The sequence below is a fragment of the Nematolebias whitei genome, chromosome 13 (genome assembly GCF_014905685.2).
Source record: "Nematolebias whitei isolate Nwh7 chromosome 13, NemWhi1, whole genome shotgun sequence".
NCBI classification, from domain to species: Eukaryota; Metazoa; Chordata; class Actinopteri; order Cyprinodontiformes; family Rivulidae; genus Nematolebias; species Nematolebias whitei.
Window position 1 is genome coordinate 42,986,342 of NC_056510.1, and position 20,408 is coordinate 43,006,749.

General features: G+C 42.4%; 2 protein-coding genes across 2 annotated transcripts in view; both read right to left on the reverse strand.

Moving 5' to 3' along the window:
* itgav (integrin, alpha V) overlaps positions 1 to 10,032 on the reverse strand; it is a gene marked incomplete in the record, with an annotated part of 192,048 nt that extends 182,016 nt beyond the window's left edge. The window contains 2 exon segments of the mRNA XM_037686717.1: positions 8,804 to 9,395; positions 9,526 to 10,032. Coding sequence (XP_037542645.1) covers positions 8,804 to 9,395; positions 9,526 to 10,032 — 1,099 coding nt within the window.
* Positions 10,033 to 14,192: 4,160 nt separating this feature from the next.
* On the reverse strand, positions 14,193 to 15,146 carry LOC119419341 (olfactory receptor 6N2-like). Its single transcript, XM_037686648.1, has one exon. It carries the CDS (start codon positions 15,117 to 15,119, stop codon positions 14,193 to 14,195), a length of 927 nt encoding a protein of 308 aa, XP_037542576.1. The 5' UTR covers positions 15,120 to 15,146.
* Between the last annotated feature and the right edge of the window lie 5,262 nt (positions 15,147 to 20,408).

Below are 20,408 nucleotides of genomic sequence, written 5' to 3' on the forward strand. Positions count from 1 at the left end.
GACTATGTCTGTGAGAATACAAGTCAAGGCTTCGCTTCGCGGGCGACCAGTCGCCCGCGAGCGACTGGTTGGGCACACCTGATTTAGACAGATAAGTCACATTGAGCCTAGAAGACTCATTTACAAGTGATATCTGTTTAGACAGACAAAAAGTAGTGAAACTGGACGCATGTAGCAATTGGAGGAGCAAAAATTCCTATCAGACTTTTTCTTCTTGGCTGAGAAGAAAAACTCTAATATTAAAAAAACATCTTGAACAAACAAGCACATAGTGACGTAGACATTCCACAGAGGGGGGAGACAACGAGAGCGGTGAGCAATGATTCATGGACACTCGAGGGCACTGTAAGAGTTCTGATAAAGATGGAATAATCAGCCAGTTTCCTCTGGTGAGATCCGTAAACATTCTTGAGGGATTTCGGGGAATGGCCAAGGATAACGCCTGTGAGAATCCAAGATTCCTGAAATGATGACAAAATGTTTGTTCAGCAGGATTCCTCTGGTTATCAGTTGAAAATTCCTGAGTGTCAGGTCACATGTTCTCCAGACAAATTCAGAGAAAGTGGCCTTCAAGGCCAGCCAGGGGAGCCAAATTCAGATAAAAACACAGTTGTTTTAGGGACAGGCAGAACTTAATGACATCTACCTTGAGTCTGTGTTGGTCCAAACTTTTCTGAAATGTCCAAATTACATGGCCACGCAGATGGAACATGCCTGAGTAAAATCCGCAAGATCTGACCCATTCTGCCCAAAACATTTGAGTCCGGGTACTCGAGGCATGAACCAAGCCATCATAAAGGCAAGCAGTGTGATCGGGTCCCAGTTTGCTGCCGACGACTTCCTTGATTGCAGATAAAACCAGTAACCAGCCGAATCCAAAAAGCAGGAACCAGTTATTGTAAATCCAATTAAATATGCGTCCTTAAAATCCACAAATGGCAGCAGAGATAGACACATCATCATGTCTTCAAGTCGATGAGATATCCAGCTGTATGCATGCCAACAGGGCAAATCGGCTTGCCTAAAGCTTGTCTTCTCTTTAAAGAAATGTTATCAATTGTGTTGAGGGAACAACTGATCAAAACAAGTCCATAATTATGGTTCGGAAGATATGCAAGAGAAGCTCAGAAGCAGTTTTACAGACAGACAGACAGACAGAGCAGCAAAGCAAAGCGGAGAAGGAGGGGAAGGGAAAAGCATCCGACCTCGGCAAGAGCAAGTGGTGAATAGGGGTTGAATGAGTATATAATTTTTAAACTCGACATTAACATAATAAAACCCGAGTAGAACTCGAGTATTTGATGACATCATAGATCTCAAGATACAAAAATTAATAAATAAATAAAACCGCAAAAAAGGTAATTATTTACAAAAAAAAAGACCAACAAAACATTGGGAGTGTATATTGTGCTCCTACCATTTATCATATTGCAAATAAGTCACAGGAAAAACTAAACTATTAGTTCCTGATGCATGCTCAATAATCCAGGTAGAAAAATCTAAAAAAGTTAAATCTGGTCCTCTGGACATTCAAATTTTTGTTGTTGTTTTGCTTTGTTTTGTTTTTTTGAATGTCCAGAGGACCAGATTTAACTTTTTTAGATAAACTATTAGTTATTATCATTAAACTGCAAACGTGAAGAAACATGCAGCACGTCAAAAACGAAACTTAAACCGAAACTGGTTCTGGTTTGGTGGATTGGACCCGGTGTGACCTGCAACAGTGCAACACCGCCCCCTATGGTCATACGGTGGTCACATAATATGACGTCACTACGGATACTTGACGTAACATTTTTAACCTCGATAGATGTCCTAGCAATCGATGTGTAGATTACTCGAGTACTCTGTTAATGCCCTAGTGGTGAAGTGAATATTTTAATGTCAAACGTACATGAATCAATATTGATTCCTTAACTTTGATTCCATATAATATCAACACAAATGTAAATGTAGATTAGCTTTGAGATGACGGTTGAATAATCATTGATCCCTAACATTGTTTCAATATAAAATCAACACAAATGTAAATGTAGATTAGCATTTAGATGATGGTTGAATCAACACTGATATAGTATCAGTTATGGTTGAAAACCTAACGTTGATTCAACGTGTAAGTCACAGACCACTTTCTGTATAATTTAAATGTCAGGTTTCAACAATGACACAATATTTCTGCCTAACCCTATTTCAACGTTGATTCAATCGTATTTTGCTGTTTGGGTATACATACATACATATATATATATGAAGGGTCAATATTTTTCTTATTAAAACTGCCAAATTGATTGACACATTTTGATGCTTTTCTACCTGATAAAAGTTATGTAAGGATTCACTGAAATAAATAAACAATAAACTATGGCATGCACAGATGTCCTACAACAGAACAAAGCAACAGAAACCAGCTAAGGTTCAGATCAGAAAGGTTGTTCCTCCCAATCATGCCCCTCTAGGTTACACTGTCTCTATCTTACATGGGGAGATACATTATAATATATACTTTGTACTATATTTATGTATTTTTTCTTTTGACTGCTCCCTACTTCATAAGTTACTTCAGTGAACAAACTCACATGATGATTTGGCAATTGTTTGCCTTCTTTATCAAAACAACATTGATACTTTAATCATGAACATTAAATGGTTTTGTCAATAAATCCATAATGTATTGCATTGTATTGTATTATTGAACATCAGACCTCTTTTCTCTAAGTCTCTGTTAGTTTATGATTTGATAACAAACAAAATGTAATCTCTTCCATTGTTTTTTTTCCCTCTGTCTTGCAGAGCACTGCAACAGAGCTCAGTGACATACTGTAGATGATCTTTATGATAATTATACAACTTCATTGCAAACTTCACTTGATAAAACTGCACTGCTGAAAAAGAAACTAATCAAACAAAGGACGCTGGCTCCTTGATTCAGTCCCGAGTTACGTACTTTAAAACAGTCATCTAGAAAGCTAGAAAGAAAATGGTGCTCCACTTATGTTGAAGTATTCTATTTATCTTAGAGAGATAGCCTGCTAATATATACAAAAGCTCTCCCTAAAGCTAGAACTGTACATTATTAATATTTAATAGATGAGAATAAAAAATAACCCCAGGTTTCTGTTCAGTACTATAGCTACAAAAACTAATGAAAAGTCCTATCTCTTTTTAGCCATGTGTGATTACTTCATGAGATTCTTCATAAATAAAATTATTTTAATTAGGAAAAAAAATAAAACCATCCTTCCTACTATTGCATCCGATTCCCAGTCAGATGAGGCAGCTTTAGAAATATTTTTAGAACCCGATTTATGTTTGGACTGTTTTTGTCCTGTTGAACTCTCTGAACTGTCCAAAATAATAGCTTCATCTAAACCATCAAAATGACTGCTAGATCCCATCCCAACCAGACTGTTTAAAAATATATTTCCCCTAACTGATGTCTGCATTTTGGTTCTACTTAATGTGTTTTTAAAGGGATCCATGATTAATTGAACATGTTGGCCTAAATATGTTGTAATTTTCCTATTAACTTAAAAATTGCTGTTTGTGATATGTAAAAACTCATAATTACTTTTAAAATGGTATATCTTTTGTTATATTTTTCGCCCATGGAGGTCGCCATTTTTTCACCTGCACAGTGCATGCTGGGTTGATGATGCGGTTAGGTCTGTTCTGTATTGGAATCTACAGAGTAAACACAGGAAGGCTAACATTAGTAGGGGTACAGAAAAAAATCATTAAAGAATCTAGATTCCTAGTCCTGGCGATTCTGAATCGATTCTAAAGCCCCATAAATCAATTTTAAAATGCATTTAAGTTTTAATGTTTTCCGCTACTACACCTGAGCGTACTGCATATCGAATTATATGTCCGCTCGGCCACCGTAGCATTTGGCCTTGTAGGCCACTGTACAGCAAGCTAGTTAGTCAGCTCCCTATATCTGAATGGAGAGCGATAGCATGCAGCAGAGGACAGCTTCAGCAGATTCAACCCGGTCCTTCGTTGTTAAAAGTCGATGTAAAGTCATTTTGGATTCTACAATGTTCCAGGGAAGACAGAGCTTGACAAGAGCACAGTTGTTTGCAAGAAGTGTAAAATAAAAATATGGTACTATAGTTTGGAAATACAACAAATGTGTGGAAGGTAGATGAAAAGTGAAGCAGCAGACCAGCAAACTCTGCAACAAACTTCCAACTAATTCTCCAAGCAGGGCTCCAAAGATTCCCCACTCCATCGCCTGCTATATCACAAAGATTTATGCGCATACAGCTCAGTGGAAGGCGAAGGGTTTAGGTTTATTTTTATTATGCAGGAGTACATTATTTCTTCACATAGCTTTTAGCAATAAAGCAGCGCCACAACTTCACCATGAAAAAATAAAGTGGGAGAAGCTCTGATTAATGCTACTAGCTGCAGCTCAAAGGATAACTGTTTTTTCTCATCCATCCATCCATCCATCCATTATCTTTTACCCGCTTTTTCCATTTTAGGTCATGGGGGTCGCCGGTGCCCATGTCCAGCAATCACTGTGCGAAGGGCGGGGTACATCCTGGACGGGTTGCAAGTCCATCACAGGGCCACACAGAGACAAATGAGACAAACAATCATTCACTCTCTCACTCACACCTAGGGACAATTTAGAGTTATCAATCAGCGAAACATGCTTGTTTTTGGTCTGTGGGAGGAAACCTGGAGTACCCGGAGAAAACCCACGCATGCACGGAGAAAACATGCAAACTCCACCCAGAAAGACCCCTGGACCGGGGTTTGAACCAGGGACCTGCTCGCTGAGAGGCAGCAGCTCTACCAGTTGCGCCACCGTGCTGCCCCATTGAAACTTACTAATGATATTCTCATGGCCTCGTCTTGCGTCAGTACCGGTCCTGTTAGACCTCAGTGCTGCAACTGATACAGTTGATCACAATATTCTACTACAGAGCCTTGAATATGATATTGGGATTAAAGGAACAACTCTAAAATGGTTTAAATTATATTTATTTTATATTTTCTAGTTTGTAAATGTAAATAAAAAATCTATAATCTATAATAATCTTCTTTATACACCAACGTTAGTTATGGAGTTCCTCAGGGTTCCGTGCTTGGACCTGTCACAAGAACAGAATACCCAGGGTGAAATGACTGGTGATGAACAATTCAGACACAATAGTATCAATTCAGTGCTTTTAATTACAGTGAGTAATAATTTAGGACGAAACAGGAACCCTGGGGAGCAAGGAGATGGGTCAGGTCCAGTGTTCAGCAAAGGGGGTTTACTCAGAACGTGCAAGTTCCTTACTGGGAGATGGTTGGTAAGATGTATGGTTCCAAAGTCCTAAACAATCATGAGAAGATCCAATACACTCTGGAGGGCATTTGGTTGGAGGGTGAGAAGAGCAGCTGAAGGGTGCATAGGTAAGGTTACCAGAGGTTCACTAGGAGATCCATATACTCAGCTACGTATCAGGTGGTTCACTGGAAAGATTACAGGAGAAAAGTAAGTATCCACAAGGCTTAGAGATTCACAAAGGGCTAAGAGCATGAACCAAAAGCAGGGTAATTCTCCAGTGTCAAAGGAGAGTCATCAACTGCCTTATATACAGATCCTTCTCAAAAAATAAGCATATTGTAATAAAGGTCATTATTTTCCATAATGTAATGATAAAAGTGAAACTTTCATATATTTCAGATTCATTGCACACCGACTGAAATATTTCAGGTCTTTAATTGTTTTAATACTGATGATTATGGCATACAGCTCATGAAAACCAAAATGCCTGTCCCAATAAATTAGCATATTTCATCCCACCAATGAAAGACAAGTGTTTTTAATACAAAAAACGCCAACCTTCAAATAATCATGTTCAGTTATGCACTCAATACTTGGTCGGGAATCCGTTTGCATGAATGACTGCTTCAATGCGGCGTGGCATGGAGGCAATCAGCCTGTGGCACTGCTGAGGTGTTATGGAGGCCCAGGATGCTTCGATAGCGGCCTTAAGCTCATCCAGAGTGTTGGGTCTTGCGTCTCTCAACTTTCTCTTCACAATATCCCGCAGGTTCTCTATGGGGTTCAGGTCAGGAGAGTTGGCAGGCCAATTGAGCACAGTAATACCATGGTCAGTAAACCATTTACCAATGGTTTTGGCACTGTGAGCAGGTGCCAGGTCGTGCTGAAAAATGAAATCTTCATCTCCATAAAGCTTTTCAGCAGATGGAAGCATGAAGTGCTCCAAAATCTCCTGACAGCTAGCTGCATTGACCCTGCCCTTGATAAAACACAGTGGACCAACACCAGCAGCTGACATGGCACCCCAGACCATCACTGACTGTGGGTGCTTCACACTGGACTTCTGGCATTTCCTTCTCCCCAGTCTTCCTCCAGACTCTGGCACCTTGATTTCCAAATGACATGCAAAATTTGCTTTAATCCGAAAAAAGTACTTTTGACCACTTAGCAACAGTCCAGTGCTGCTTCTCTGTAGCTCAGGTCAGGCGCTTCTGCTGCTGTTTCTGGTTCAAAAGTGGCTTGACCTGGGGAATGCGGCACCTGTAGCCCATTTCCTGCACACGCCTGTGCACGGTGGCTCTGGATGCTTCTACTCCAGACTCAGTCCACTGCTTCCGCAGGTCCCCCAAGGTCTGGAATCGGCCCTTCTCCACAATCCTCCTCAGGGTCTGGTCACCTCTTCTCCTTGTGCAGCGTTTTCTGCCACACTTTTCCCTTCCCACAGACTTCCCACTGAGGTGCCTTGATACAGCACTCTGGGAACAGTCTATTCGTTATTACCCTCTTGCTTGAGAGTGTCAATGATGGCCTTCTGGACAGCAGTCAGGTCGGCAGTCTTACCCATGATTGTGGTTTTGAGTAATGAACAAGGCTGGGAGTTTTTAAAAGCCTCAAGAACCTTTTGCAGGTGTTTAGAGTTACGTCGTTGATTCAGATGGTTAGGTTAATAGCTTGTTTAGAGAACCTTTTCATGATATGCTAATTTTTTGGGACAGGCATTTTGGGTTTTCATGAGTTGTATGCCATAATCATCAGTATTAAAACAATTAAAGACCTGAAATATTTCAGTTGGTGTGCAATGAATCTGAAATATACGAAAGTTTCATTTTTATCATTACATTATGGAAAATAATGACCTTTATCACAATATGCTAATTTTTTGAGAAGGACCTGTACACCTGGAGTATCATCCGGACACATTGTCTGCAGGTTTGGAAGTATGGCACCCTCTGGTGACCCAAGACAGGCATGGAACAGGAACTCCCACTGTACTTCCCCCTCATCAGTTGCTTCCAGGTGCCCTGAGGCATTTCTCAGGGTGAGCCCTTAAAAAGAAAGTAATGAGGCTAGGGTCCAAGATGAAGGTCCTAGGGATTCTTCAGTCCATAACCTTCCCAAATGATGAGGTATTGAAAACCTCGACCACAGTGTCTTGAAGTTGGATGTGGGCGATGCTGTAACTTGTCAGTTTGGCAACGGTCAGCAGAGTTTGAAGGGTCTGTGTAGGAATCGCCAGCCGATCAAGGAGGTCCTGGCTGATTAAATTCTGTTCAGCTCCTAAGTCCACGAGCATTGAAACAGGTAATTTATCTTGGTTAGAAACAAGCAAGGTAGGCAGCAACAGTCTGGAAGTGGGCGAAAGAGCGAAGCTTCCCACCAACAGTTTTACAGAAAGAGAAAGCTTGGTCCCCCAAAGTGGGCAGTGAGCAATAAATTATCCCATCTTACCACAATATATGCAAGCATTATCCTCCATCTATCTCTGTGTCTCCTCAGGAGAGAGACGGTTGCGTCCCTCTGGCATAGGTTTGGTTGCTATCCTTGGGACAGGTGAGTGTGATGGCAACAGATGTAACCTGGAAGAAGTGAGGTTGTGGGATCTGTAGTCCCTTTCTTTGTCTCTCTCCAGGAAGCGGTTATCGATCAGGACCGCAAGATGAATTAACTCATTTAGATTTTGTTGTTTGTCTCGAGAGGCTAGGAAATCTTTAATATGGTCAGACAGGGAGTGTGGAAAAGTACCTTTGAGTGCTGTTTCATCGCATCCAGCACGTGCAACAGCAATGCAGAACTCCAGGGTGTGTTGTGATATAGTACGTCGGCCCTGTTCAAGGTTAGAAGTATCACAATCCTCAGTGTTTAGACCCATTTGCAGGCAGGCGAGCGAGGCAGGAGTTTAAATAAAAATAATTTATTTAAACAACAAAACAAAAAGCTGTCGGTGCAGCAAAACTTACTCTGGCAAAACAGGATCAAGAACAAGACATCAGAGTACACAGGAGGAGCAGATCATCAGGTGGACAAAAACAGACAGGACAGAGGAGGACTGAGATGTCTGTGAATACAGAACAATGACCGGACGAGGAGTGGAGGAGAGAAAGGCTTTTTATAAGACAGAGGGAGAGTGAGTAATGAGAGCACCTGGGCAGATGGTTGATGAGGGACAAGTGTGAATGATAAAGACTGAGGAGTGGAGAGGCAGACTGAGGAGTGAGTGGAAAATAACAGAATCAGATAAACAGAAAATCACACACAGAGCAGAACAACAAAAGTATAAAGAGCAGACAGAGACAGAGCCTGTCATAACACCCCTCTCAAGGGACGGCTCTTGACGTCCCCTAGAACACAACACAGAATGGGTGGGAGGATGGGGAAAACAAGGATGGAGGGCACAAAAATCCAAACAAAAACCGACAGGGTAGACCTGGGAGCAAAAAGACTCAAAACACAAGTATTTCTATGAACGGCCCTGGGCATCGTTCCTAGCGGGACCAGAGTTCGGGCGGACGGCCCGTGGACCGTCCAGAGCAGGACCAGAGTTCGGGCGGATGGCCCGGGGACCGTCCAGAGCGGGACCAGGGTTCGGGGGAGGATGGAATGGGGCCAGAGATGGTAGTGCTGGCTGCTGCTGGAGCAGACGGGATGTTGGCAGCTGCTGGGTCAGGACGGGGTTCGGCAGCTGCTGGGTCAGGACGGGGTTCGGCAGCTGCTGGGTCAGGACGAGGTTCGGCAACTGCTGGGTCAGGACGGGGTTCGGCAGCCGGGAGGTCGGACGAGGGTTCAGCAGCCGTGAGGTCGGACGAGGGTTCTGCAACCGTGAGGTCGGACGAGGGTTCTGCAGCCGTGAGGTCGGACGAGGGTTCTGCAGCCGTGAGGTCAGACGAGGGTTCTGCAGCAGAAGAGTCGAAGGCGGGCTCTGCAGCCGAAGAGTCGAGTTCTGCAGGCGAAGAGTCGAGTTCTGCAGCCGAAGAGTTGAAGGCGGGTTCTGCAGCCGAAGAGTCGAAGGCGGGTTCTGCAGCCGAAGAGTTGAAGGAGAGTTCTGCAGCTGCGGGGTCAGAGCCGGGATCTGCAGCAGTAGGTGATGGAGCCGGGCCCACCGGAGGCTTGGGGCCTAACGGAGGCTTGGGACCCACCATTATAGAGATCCCAATAGATGGGGTGTCAGAACCAGTCCCCACAGAGACACAGGAAGGAGGTGGGGCTGCAGCAGCAGGTGGAGGCTGGGCTGCAGCTGGAGGAACAGGGTCAGAGCCGGGTTCTGCAGCTGCGGGGTCAGAGCCAGGTTCTGCAGCTGCGGGGTCAGAGTTGGAGTCTGTAGGCGGCGAGTCCGGTGAAGGGTCTGCAGGTGGCGAGTCCGGTGAAGGGTCTGCAGGTGGCGAGACCTTGAGAGCCAGAGCGGGCGGCGAGACCAGGAGAGCCGGAGTGGGCGGCGAGACCATTCCATTCACCAATGAGGGGTGCTTGGGATGACCGGGGGGCGTGGCAGATGGCAGGAGAAGAGAGCGCAGCACACGTCTCGCATTCCAAGCTTGAGAAAACAGTTCAAACACCCCCGGTTCATAGCCTTCTAGTTCCAACCGGGTAAACACGTTAACAAAGTCCTCAGCGGCCACCAACCTCTTCCACAGATCCTTGGGGGTGGCCCTGGTGTCCAGATCATTATGCGTTACCCGGCGGAGTTGCTCACGTTCGTGCTGGCGCTTGGAGTGGAGCGAAGAACCTGCTGGGTCTGGGTCAGGTCCGGTCATTCTATCACAATCCTCAGTGTTTAGACCCATTTACAGGCAGGCGAGTGAGGCAGGAGTTTAAATAAAAATAATTTATTTAAACAACAAAACAAAAAGCTGTCGGTGCAGCAAAACTTACTCTGGCAAAACAGGATCAAGAACAAGACTGAACAGGACATCAGAGTACACAGGCGGAGCAGATCATCAGGTGGACAAAAACAGACAGGACAGAGGAGGACTGAGATGTCTGTGAATACAGAACAATGACCGGATGAGGAGTGGAGGAGAGAAAGGCTTTTTATAAGACAGAGGGAGAGTGAGTAATGAGAGCACCTGGGCAGGTGGTTGATGAGGGACAGGTGTGAATGATAAAGACTGAGGAGTGGAGAGGCAGACTGAGGAGTGAGTGGAAAATAACAGAATCAGATAAACAGAAAATCACACACAGAGCAGAACAACAAAAGTATAAAGAGCAGACAGAGACAGAGCCTGTCAAGAAGACACTTGACTGCCTGTGCCTGCTGGAGAGGATGTTGAAACACACATCTGAATTCATCAAAAAATATAGAAAAATTTAAAGATTCAATGGGGTTCGTAGACATTAAAGTGTGTGCCCAACGAAGCGTGTCCCCCTTCAACTGACTGATTATGCAGGTAATCTTAGCAGCGTAAGAGGAATATGTTTATTGTCCTCATTTGAATGTTAGCTGGCACTGTAATAAAAACCCATCGCAATGTTCAGGATCACCACAGAAAAACTCAGATGGCTTGAAATTTTCCTCACAGGCAATCAGTCGGAAAAGGTAATGGGCTCTGATTGACAGACTCAGAGGGGGCGCTGGCGCAGAAGATAAAGGTGAAGACAATCTTTTATTGTATGATAACATCATATTTCTTAGCTCCTCCATATTAGACTGGTTAAATTTTTGCTGAGTAAAAATTTGTTGCAGAGCATCTCCTAATTTGTCTATGCATCTTATCTGGGACATAAAAAGGTGTTGAGATTGGCCATCTTCACTCACTTTATGGGTGTTAAGGTCTGGCTGGAGCATTTCTGTTACAAGAATTGAATACCCAGAGTGAAAGGACTGGTGATGAACAACTCAGACACAATAGGATCAATTCAGTGCTTTTATTTACAGTGAGTAAAAATTTAGGACGGAACAGGAACTTGGGGAGCAAGGATATGGGTCAGGTCCAGAGATCAGCAAAGGGGGTTTACTCAGAATGTGTAGGTTCCTTACTAGTAGATGGTTGGTAAGATGTATGATTCCAAAATCCTGTACAATCATGAGAAGATTAAATGTGCTCAGGAGGTTGGAGGGCAAGAAGAACAGCTGAAGGGCACACAGGTAAGGTTTCCAGAGGATCGCTAGAAGGTCCAAATACTTAGATAGGTCTCAGGAGGTTCACTGGAAAGATGACAGGAGAAAGGTAAGTAATCACAAGACTTAGAGATTCACAAACGACTAAGGGCATGAACCATAAGCAGGGCAATGCTCCAGCATAGAAGACAGTCTTCATCTGCCTTATGTACACCTGGAGCCACATCACGACACAGTCTACAATGGTGCCCTCTGGTGAGCAAACACAGGCATGAAACAGGAACTCCCACAGGACCAATACTCTTTATACAGTATATGCTTCCATTAGGAAAAGTCATTAAACAGCATGGGATAAATTTTCATTAATATGCTGATGATACACAGTTACATTTGTCCATGAAACCCAATGAATCCAGTCAGTTACTTAGATGACAAGCATGTCAAACACATGAAAACCTGGAAGACCTTTAATTTTCTGCATCTTTAAATTCAGATAAGCCAGTGTTGGCAGAAGAACCCATCAGAAAAATCTTCAACTTGCACTTGCACCTCCAGGAGAGCTTTAACCACATCCTAGCTGTGGTGGGGGATACTGAGTCAGAGTGGGCTATGTTCTGCACCTCAGTTGTTGAAATAGCTGCCTTGAGCTGTGGCCGCAAGGTAGAGTTGCAATCGGGTCCAAATAATCTGAACCGACCCGGCCCCAGCCCGCAGCCATCATCTCTGAACCCCACCCAATCCAACAAATTAACAGTAATTACAGGTCCGAACTCGAACAAAAAAAAACAAACAGTCGTTTTAAATTAAGCTTTGACTGCTTATACTACTGACTACCATCATATTATTATAACAGTTGGCGTGCGCGCATGGCTGAGGGGGCAGAAGATAAGAGCTGAGGAGCCGTCAAAGTGCATTAAATGTTTCCCCTGCTTCTGCCTACATTGGAGCCTGCTCTGACATTACGGATATTTTGTGATCTCACCTGTTTGGGTCATCGGCCACACGAGTGCAGCGGCTGAATGAACGTCCATTTGGGCTGATGGATCGCTGGCAGTAGTCATTCATTCAACCTTTATTTAGACAGGTTAATTCCACTGAGCCTTGAGGACTCATTTACAAGAGAGACCTGATTTCAACAAAGAATGATGACAACAATGGCCAACAACGACAACAATAGACAATTATAAAAAGGCATACAAATTATTATTATTTTTTTTACAAAAAATAGAGTTGGCATGCCTTTGCAACATCACGTTAACATCGGGGTCAGTGCCACTGGATTGGCAGACTGGGGTGGTGGTTCCCCTCTTCAAAAAGGGGGGCCGGAGGGCATAACTCTGCTTAGCCTCCCTGGTAAGGTCTATTCCGGGGTACTGGAGAAATGAGTCAAATCGTTGGTTGAACCTCAGATCCAAGAGGAACCATGCAGGTTCCATCCTGGCCGTGAAACACTGGATCAGCTCTTTACCCTCACTAGGGTCCTTGAGGGGTCATGGGCGTTTGCCCATCCAGTCTATATGAGTTTTATGGACTTGGAGAAGGCTTTCAACCATGTTCCTTGAGGTACACTGTGGGGTTTGCTTCGCTAGTATGGGATTGGGGGCCCGTTGCTACAGACTGTTCGGTCCCTATATAAGCGGTGCAAGAGTTTGGTTCTCATTGCCGGTAGTAAGTTGGACCCCTTCAGGGTGGGAGCCTGGTCTCCGCCAGGGCTGCCTGTTGTCACAGATTCTGTTCATAACTTCTATGGACAGAATTTCTTGGTGCAGCCGGGGGACGGAGGACCTATTCGGTGGCCTCAGGATTCCATCGCTGCTCTTTGCAGATGATGTGGTCTTGTTGGCATCAACATGCTGTGACCTTCAAATCTCACTGGAGCGGTTAGCAGCCACGTGCGAAACAGCTGGGATGAGAATCAGCATCTCCAAATCTGAAGCCATGGTCCTCGGTCAGAAAAGAAAGAATTGTTCTCTTCAGGTCAAGGATGAGGTTCTGCCTCAAGTGGAGGAGTTCAAGTATCTCAGGATTTTGTTCATGTGTGAGGAAAGAAAGGCGCATGAGATTGACAGAGGGACTGGTGCAGAATCTGCAGTATTGCGGCGTCTGTGCCGGTCCATTGTGGTGAAGAGGGAGCTGAGCTGCAAAGCAAAGCTCTCTGTTTACTGGTCAGTTTAGGTTCTTACCCTCACCTATGGTCACGAGCTGTGGGAAGTGACTGAAAGAATGAGATTGCAGATACAGGCGGTTTGTTTCCCTGTCAAATTCAGAACTTAATTCAAAATCTTATGTCTAACTTACAAAGCCCTCAAGAACCTAGCTTTTAAAAGGTAGTTTTTCCTTTCCACTGTCTCGTACTTGCTCAGAACGAGAGAATGTGACGAAGTGAAGATTCAACACAATCTGCTGCTTCCTTAGATAGAGAACTTTTACTAATCGGCTTTTATAATGTATATGAATGTTTTTGTACAGCACCCTGAGATGACTTCTGTTGGGACTTGGAGCTATACAAATAAACTGAATTGAATTGTAAGAGTATGATTAGAAAAGAAAACTTCTAATGTACAGTACAGCATACTTTCTTTTAAATCATATAAGCAAACTATAATTTCATTATGGACCAGACAAACTTAAGGTATTTATATGTTCATCTAACCATCAGAAAAAAATGTATTTATTCAAACATTTTTTATTACTTAGGATTTTATAACTTTTTACTACTATAACAACCAATTTTACAATCCAAGAAATACAAATGTATTTGTTTTATAAGCAATGCCTAATTAAAAATGACTTTTTATATAAATCTCCAACAACTGCAATAGAATTTTCATAAGAATTTAATCCAATTTTTAAATATCAAACTCGTTTGGCTGTAAGGAATAACCTTTTGAGGTGTTTGAATATTTCTTTGATTTTCAGCCCATAAATGATAGGATTAAAGAGAGGATGATACATTATTAATTGCAAAGTCATTATTAATCGCAAGATCTCTGGAAAATCGGAATCCATTTGGACTGTAATAACATCAAAAGCACACAAACAAGAAAAATTGATGAGGACAATTAAGTGTGGTAAACATGTTTGTGCTGCTTTTTTTCTCATTTCTCTATTACTTTTATATGATATTCTAAGTATCCGTATGTAAGTGAAAAGTATAAAAAGTAAAGGAAAAAGTGCAACATTTAGCAAAATCACCATGTCATGTATGATTTGAGCTTTGGAGACAACACATTGTAGTTTGTAGACTGTATTATTGCAAAAAACACCTCCTAAAGTAAAGTTACAGAGTTTCTTATCAGCGCTCAGACCAGCTGGCACTGCAACATGAGAAGCAGGAAGAATCCACGCTAAGATCAAGAGAATACAGACTTTAGTTTTTCTCATAAGGGTGTGATATTGCAGAGGTTTACATATAGACACATACCTGTCATAAGCCATGGCCGTCAACAGTAAAAACTCTGAACCTCCTAAAGAGTAAAACAAATGAAACTGTAAGAGACAGGCTGAGTACGATATGATCTGTTTTTCAGATAGAACGTCAATCAAAAGCTTTGGGTAGATAACAGTGCTCCAGAGAACAGCGTTGATCAGCAAAGCTGCAATAAAAATGTACATCGGCTCGTGAAGGTTCTGGTGAATCCAAATAAGATACACAATGATAGAATTACAGCTTATTATAAGAAGGTAGGCTATAAGAAAGATCACAAAATACAGATATCTGTATGTGTGCACTTCCACATGCCCACCAAGAATCACATAGGTTACATTTACTTCACCATCCATTTAAATTGATCATTTAGATGAAAAAACAAACAAACATGGATTTTAGCAACTTAAATAAAAACCTGTAAACTGTGCGTTAAGTCAGAATTTAAAAAAATCTTTGTAGTTTTAAAACACTATCCAAAGAAGTAAAAAAAAAGTTCAACTTCTGTGAAATGTTTTACAGACCTGATGGCTTTAAAACATCATCACAAAGACTTTCAGTGATTTCGTTAAGGTTGGGAACAAAAATAGGAGTTTTGGAAAGTGCACAGAAATCATGCTGCAAAAAAGGCTGCAAAGCTTGTATCATGAAAGAGCTTCATAAGGAAAACAGAAGGTCATATAAAATAGAGGAGATGGTAAGGCTGAACAGAGTTAAATGTGAAAATGGTTTGCATAATTTAAGAGTAAATGAAGTTTTTCAAAACAAAGACCAGACATGGTTGTTTCACAGGCAAACAAAATGCAAAGCAAATCAAAACTCTTTGAAATCTAATTGTTCTTGTTTGAAAACATCAATTTCACAAAATCTACAAATCAAACCAGCATATCATAAACTGATGGAAAAGTTGTTGCTTTCATTGAAGAAATGTAAAACAAGTATCTCTTTCTAATATAAGGAAGTGAAGTGAGCTGATCACAGTCGACCTAGCAGATAGTTTGTGAGTTTAAAAATCTGCATAGATGAAGTAAGCAGAAGTTTGTCCCAATGGATTCTTAGACTGACACAACAGTCTAATCCCATGAAATCCTTTAGAAGAGACTGTAACTATGAAGACAGGCCCTGTAGACCCCAAACAAATTTCTATTTATGGATGATTCATTAGCCAACACAGAGGAACAAAAGTGCAAGTAAATACCTTCTGTAAGTTCTTTGAGAAATAATGGGAATATTAATTTAAAAGGTGGATAAAGATGAAAAAGTGAGAGAAACTGACAGCTAAAGACAAAAAAGTTTTGCCGGTGGATAGAATAGCAGATGAATGGCTGGCTGTTGAAGCAAAAGCAAAGTTAAGCAAAATGTATTGACAAAATTTTGCTAACAAAAAACCTTACCTCACTAGGCAAGAAATGTTTTGAGTGGCTGATCACGACCCACATTAAACATAAGAATGACAACAATGTGGACCCAAATCAGCATACCTGCAAGAAGAGCCACTCTACATCATTCAGAGAGTGAATCGTATCTCGGTGCAATGATAATAAAGCTCATTCTGATTCTGATTCAGAATGCTCATGTTAGGATACTCTTCCTGGACTTTACTTTGGCATTTTGTATCATTTTCTTTCAAATTTTGTGTCACGATCCTCGAGGTTGGAACCCAATTGCAGAGAGATGAGTGAGGCAGGAGTTCAAAAACCAAAACAATTTATTTCTTTTAACAACAAAACAAAAGGCTGTCGGTGCAGCAAAACTTACTTTTGGCAGATTGGATCAGAAATAATGCAGAGCAGATCATCAGGGGGGCAGAAACCAGACAAGGCAGAAGAGGATTGTGATGTCTGTGAACATAGAACAATCACCGGACCAGGAGTGAAGGAAAGAAAGGCTTTTTATGTGACAGAGGGAGAGTTAGTAATGAGAGCACCTGGGCAAGTGGCTGATGAGGGACAGGTGTGAATGATAAAGACTGAGTGGAGAAGCAGACTGAGGAATGAGAGGAACATAACAGAAACAGATAAACAGAAAATCACACACAAAGCAGAACAATAAAAAATATAAAAAGCAGACAGAGACAGAAACTTGAAATAGAAGGAAATGATTAAGACTGTGGGATGATAGTTTGAAGATATAAATGTTGGTTTCTGGTTGCAGCTTGAAGGAGGTGGCAGAGGCTTGGCAGATGGGGGGGCAGCGGGGGCCGCTGACCGTGACATTTTGGCCAACCAATTACTCCTGCTTGGACTAATGCCATCTCCCTGTAACTGTGATCTGGACTTTTTGATACATCACCAAAGACTGTCAAAATACACTGCATCTTGGGGTGGAGAATGACAAGGCTGTGGTACAGGGGATAGCTAACCAACTGCACATAGTGGTTATAAATGCAGCTATCCCAAGTGACTTTAACTTTGGGAACAAGGAGCTTGAGGAGCTTGTGGGCTGAATGAGAAAATAGATATGTTTTTTATGCCTTTATTTTACCAGGACAAAATTAATTGAGATAATCAATCTCTTTTACAAGGATGTCCTGGACATCAAGTAGTAGAAAGTCAAGGTGTTTGTGTTCATCGGAACAGAGTGACTCCAACAAAGCTCAGAAACCAGATCTCTGTCCTCAGATCTCTGTCCAGAAGAACGCTGCCCTTGGAACAGCTCAGATACTGTCCAGAACCCATAAGCTCCCAGGCCTCAGGTAGAGGACCTGAGCTTGAAATGAAGTAAAATTCAAGTTCAATTCAATTCAAAAATACTTTATATGAATATCCCAAAGGAAAATTAAATGCTGTTGTAACTCGTTATCCTCATTTCATTAAGTTATGTTATAGATACTGATGGCTGTAGGCGGGAAGGCTCTCTTGTAAAGGTCTGTCCCATAGCGGACCCAAAAAAACTGGCTGCAGATGCCATCCGATCTGTCCACACAGACTTGGCTGGCCTCTTGGTTCCTCCAGGCAGCAGGACAGCCCAACTGCCTGGCAGAACTCCTCCCAGAGTGATGGCCACTCCTCCCAGCAGCCTGCTGAACTCCTTGTCATTGCAGACAGCTGGCTGCAGGTGCAAGGGGATGACCCTATCCTTCTGCTGTCACGAGCCATGTTTCCTGCTAGTTCCAGGATCTCAGTGGTCAGGCACTCGAGCACAGTGGGCAAGGAGATGGGAATGCATCTACGGCACCTCTTTTTCAACTCATGAGATTTGGGGCTGTAGCTGAGATATTATTTGAACTTTGAGGTGGTAATTAGCTGCTCCCGGTTGTAAAAAAAAAAAAAAAACACACAAAAAAAACGCAGTGTTGTTATGGTTACGCATCATAACAAATGTTCAAAACAAAGAAAGTTGCAGTAAAAATCCTTCCAGCTACACAGCATCCGATACCAGAGGAAACAATCATTCAAAAAAAAAAGAAAAAAAAAAAAAAGAAAAGTGATTTACATCCAGCAAAAGAGGAATGAAAGTTTTCAAAAGCAAAATCTCAGAATGAATGTAACAGAGCTACTCCAACATGCAGTCACCCCGAGCAGTGCAATTCTAAAAACAGTCCATGTGGAAAAATAGTGAGCTGGGTGCTTTATTTTGGTTATAACTGCATTAGTATTCAAAATGTACATAAAGAATATAGATATCTTGAGCTGCTTTTTGAAATTAGTTAGTCTTCTGTTGCTTATTTGTATTTAGTTCAAATTGCATCTCTTTACTGGCTTCCAGATCTCTTCAAAATTCAGTATTAAACTTTTTTTTTCAATCCATTTTCTTTACTTCTCCATTATGGGTCATGGTAAACTGGTGTGCATCTCCAGCAGTCACAGAGCGCGAGTTGGGATGCACCCTAGACAGTTCGCAAGACCATCATAGGGCCACATAGAGACAACTGAGACAATAACCATTCACTCTCTCACTCACACCCAAGGACAGTTTAGTGGTATGACAAAAACCTTGTATCTTATACATGAAGAATCCTATTTTCTCTAAAAGTTTGGTTTGAAAGTAGAATACTGGTACCTTCTCTTTTTTTTTTTTGCTCTCTCAATAAGTTTGAATGTTTGAGTCAAAATTTACAGTGTATTTAACTTTATTAAATCTTATTAATAAACCTTTGGTATTGATGGATCACTGTTTCTAGTCTTCTGTGGTACAACAAACCCATATCTTTTGGGGGATAATGAGTAATTTGATTTAAAATATTATACTGCCAATCCATAAAAATATTTTCATTAGTGAAATTCCCTGGGTGGCATCTTTGTTTTGTCTACTTAAAGGTTTTGGTAAACCAATTTTCCCCCCTTAATGTAACTGTTATGGGTGTGACGAATGAATGCATTATGCTCTTGTCCATTAGGTGGCAATCACGTGTCTATGTGAATGCATAAATGTGAAGTTTAGATAAGAGAGTGAGAGTTCTGTGAGATATCAATCATCAGACACCTGTGAGCAGAACCTTAATAAAAGTGCCTGAGTTGTAAAAGAGGACTGGTTCTTATCAAACATAAACATAACATCAAAGTTCATGCTCATACATCCAGGTACAAAATCCAATTGTAAGGATGGTACCATTTGCTGTGTCTGTGTTTCCCTAGTGTTTCCTCGTCAGTTTAATTGTTGCCACCTTTGTCTCCTCACACCTGTTGTAATCACGTCTTGTCTTGTCCTTGTATATAAGCCTCCTGTTCTGTGTTGTTCCTTTGTCGGGTCATATTCGTTGGGTCTCCTGTGTTCTCCTGCGTCTTCTGAGTCTTCCCTGAGTTTCCTGAGTCCTCCCTGAGTTTCCCTTTGAGCCATCCGTTTTCATGTAAGTCTTGCTGCCACGTCAGCTATTATTTTGTTCTTTATTTTCTATTAAAATACTTATTTTTGTAATCTGCCGAGTTGAGTCCTGTCTGCACTACTGGGTTCGTTCCTGACCACCAAAATCCTGACACCAATAATGTCAGTCAGGTCATCGGGACAGTTTCTTTTTTGTGGAAAGACATTTCACTCTCTATCCAGAGAGCTTCATCAGTCTGAGGAGTCCCAAATAAACTGTTTTCCCCACTAAGCAGTACACTCCTTTAGTGGACCCACCAGGTTCCTGGTGATAAGATGGTTTCTGGGGGCTGTCTTTTTCCCTGTTGACTCCTCCCAGGCAAGCAGCCAAAGTGGTTCAAGACATCAAAGTTCCTACTCAGTCATCCAGGTACAAAATCCAATAATGGTCAGTCAGGTCGTCTGGAGAGTTTCTTTCATTTACCTGTACCTGGATTTCAGATGCATGAATCCATGGGCAGTGGCTGAAGGCAGTGGCCGAAGGCAGTGGCTGAAGGCGGGGACCTTGGCGCTCTGACCATGGCCTACCAAAGCTGGCTCTTGGGACATGGGATGTGACCTCTTTGGTGTGGAAGGAGCCTGAGCTTGTGCGCAAGGTTGAGTGGTACCAACTAGATATACTTTGTAGTTGGACTCACCTCAACACACAGTATGGACTCTGGAACCGATCTCCTTGAGAGGGGCTGGAACTTATTCCACGCTGGAGTTGCCCATAATGAGAGGCGCAGAGCTGGTGTGGGCCTATTCTTAGCCCCCCAACTTGGTGCAGGTATTGGAGTTTTCCCCGGTAGATGAGAAGGTAGCTTCCCTGCACCTTCGGGCGGGGGGGGGGGGGGGGGGGG

Bases quoted from the DNA above. Each gene is read 5' to 3' on its own strand.
- LOC119419341 (XM_037686648.1), bottom strand. From the start codon at position 15,119: ATGGATGGTGAAGTAAATGTAACCTATGTGATTCTTGGTGGGCATGTG.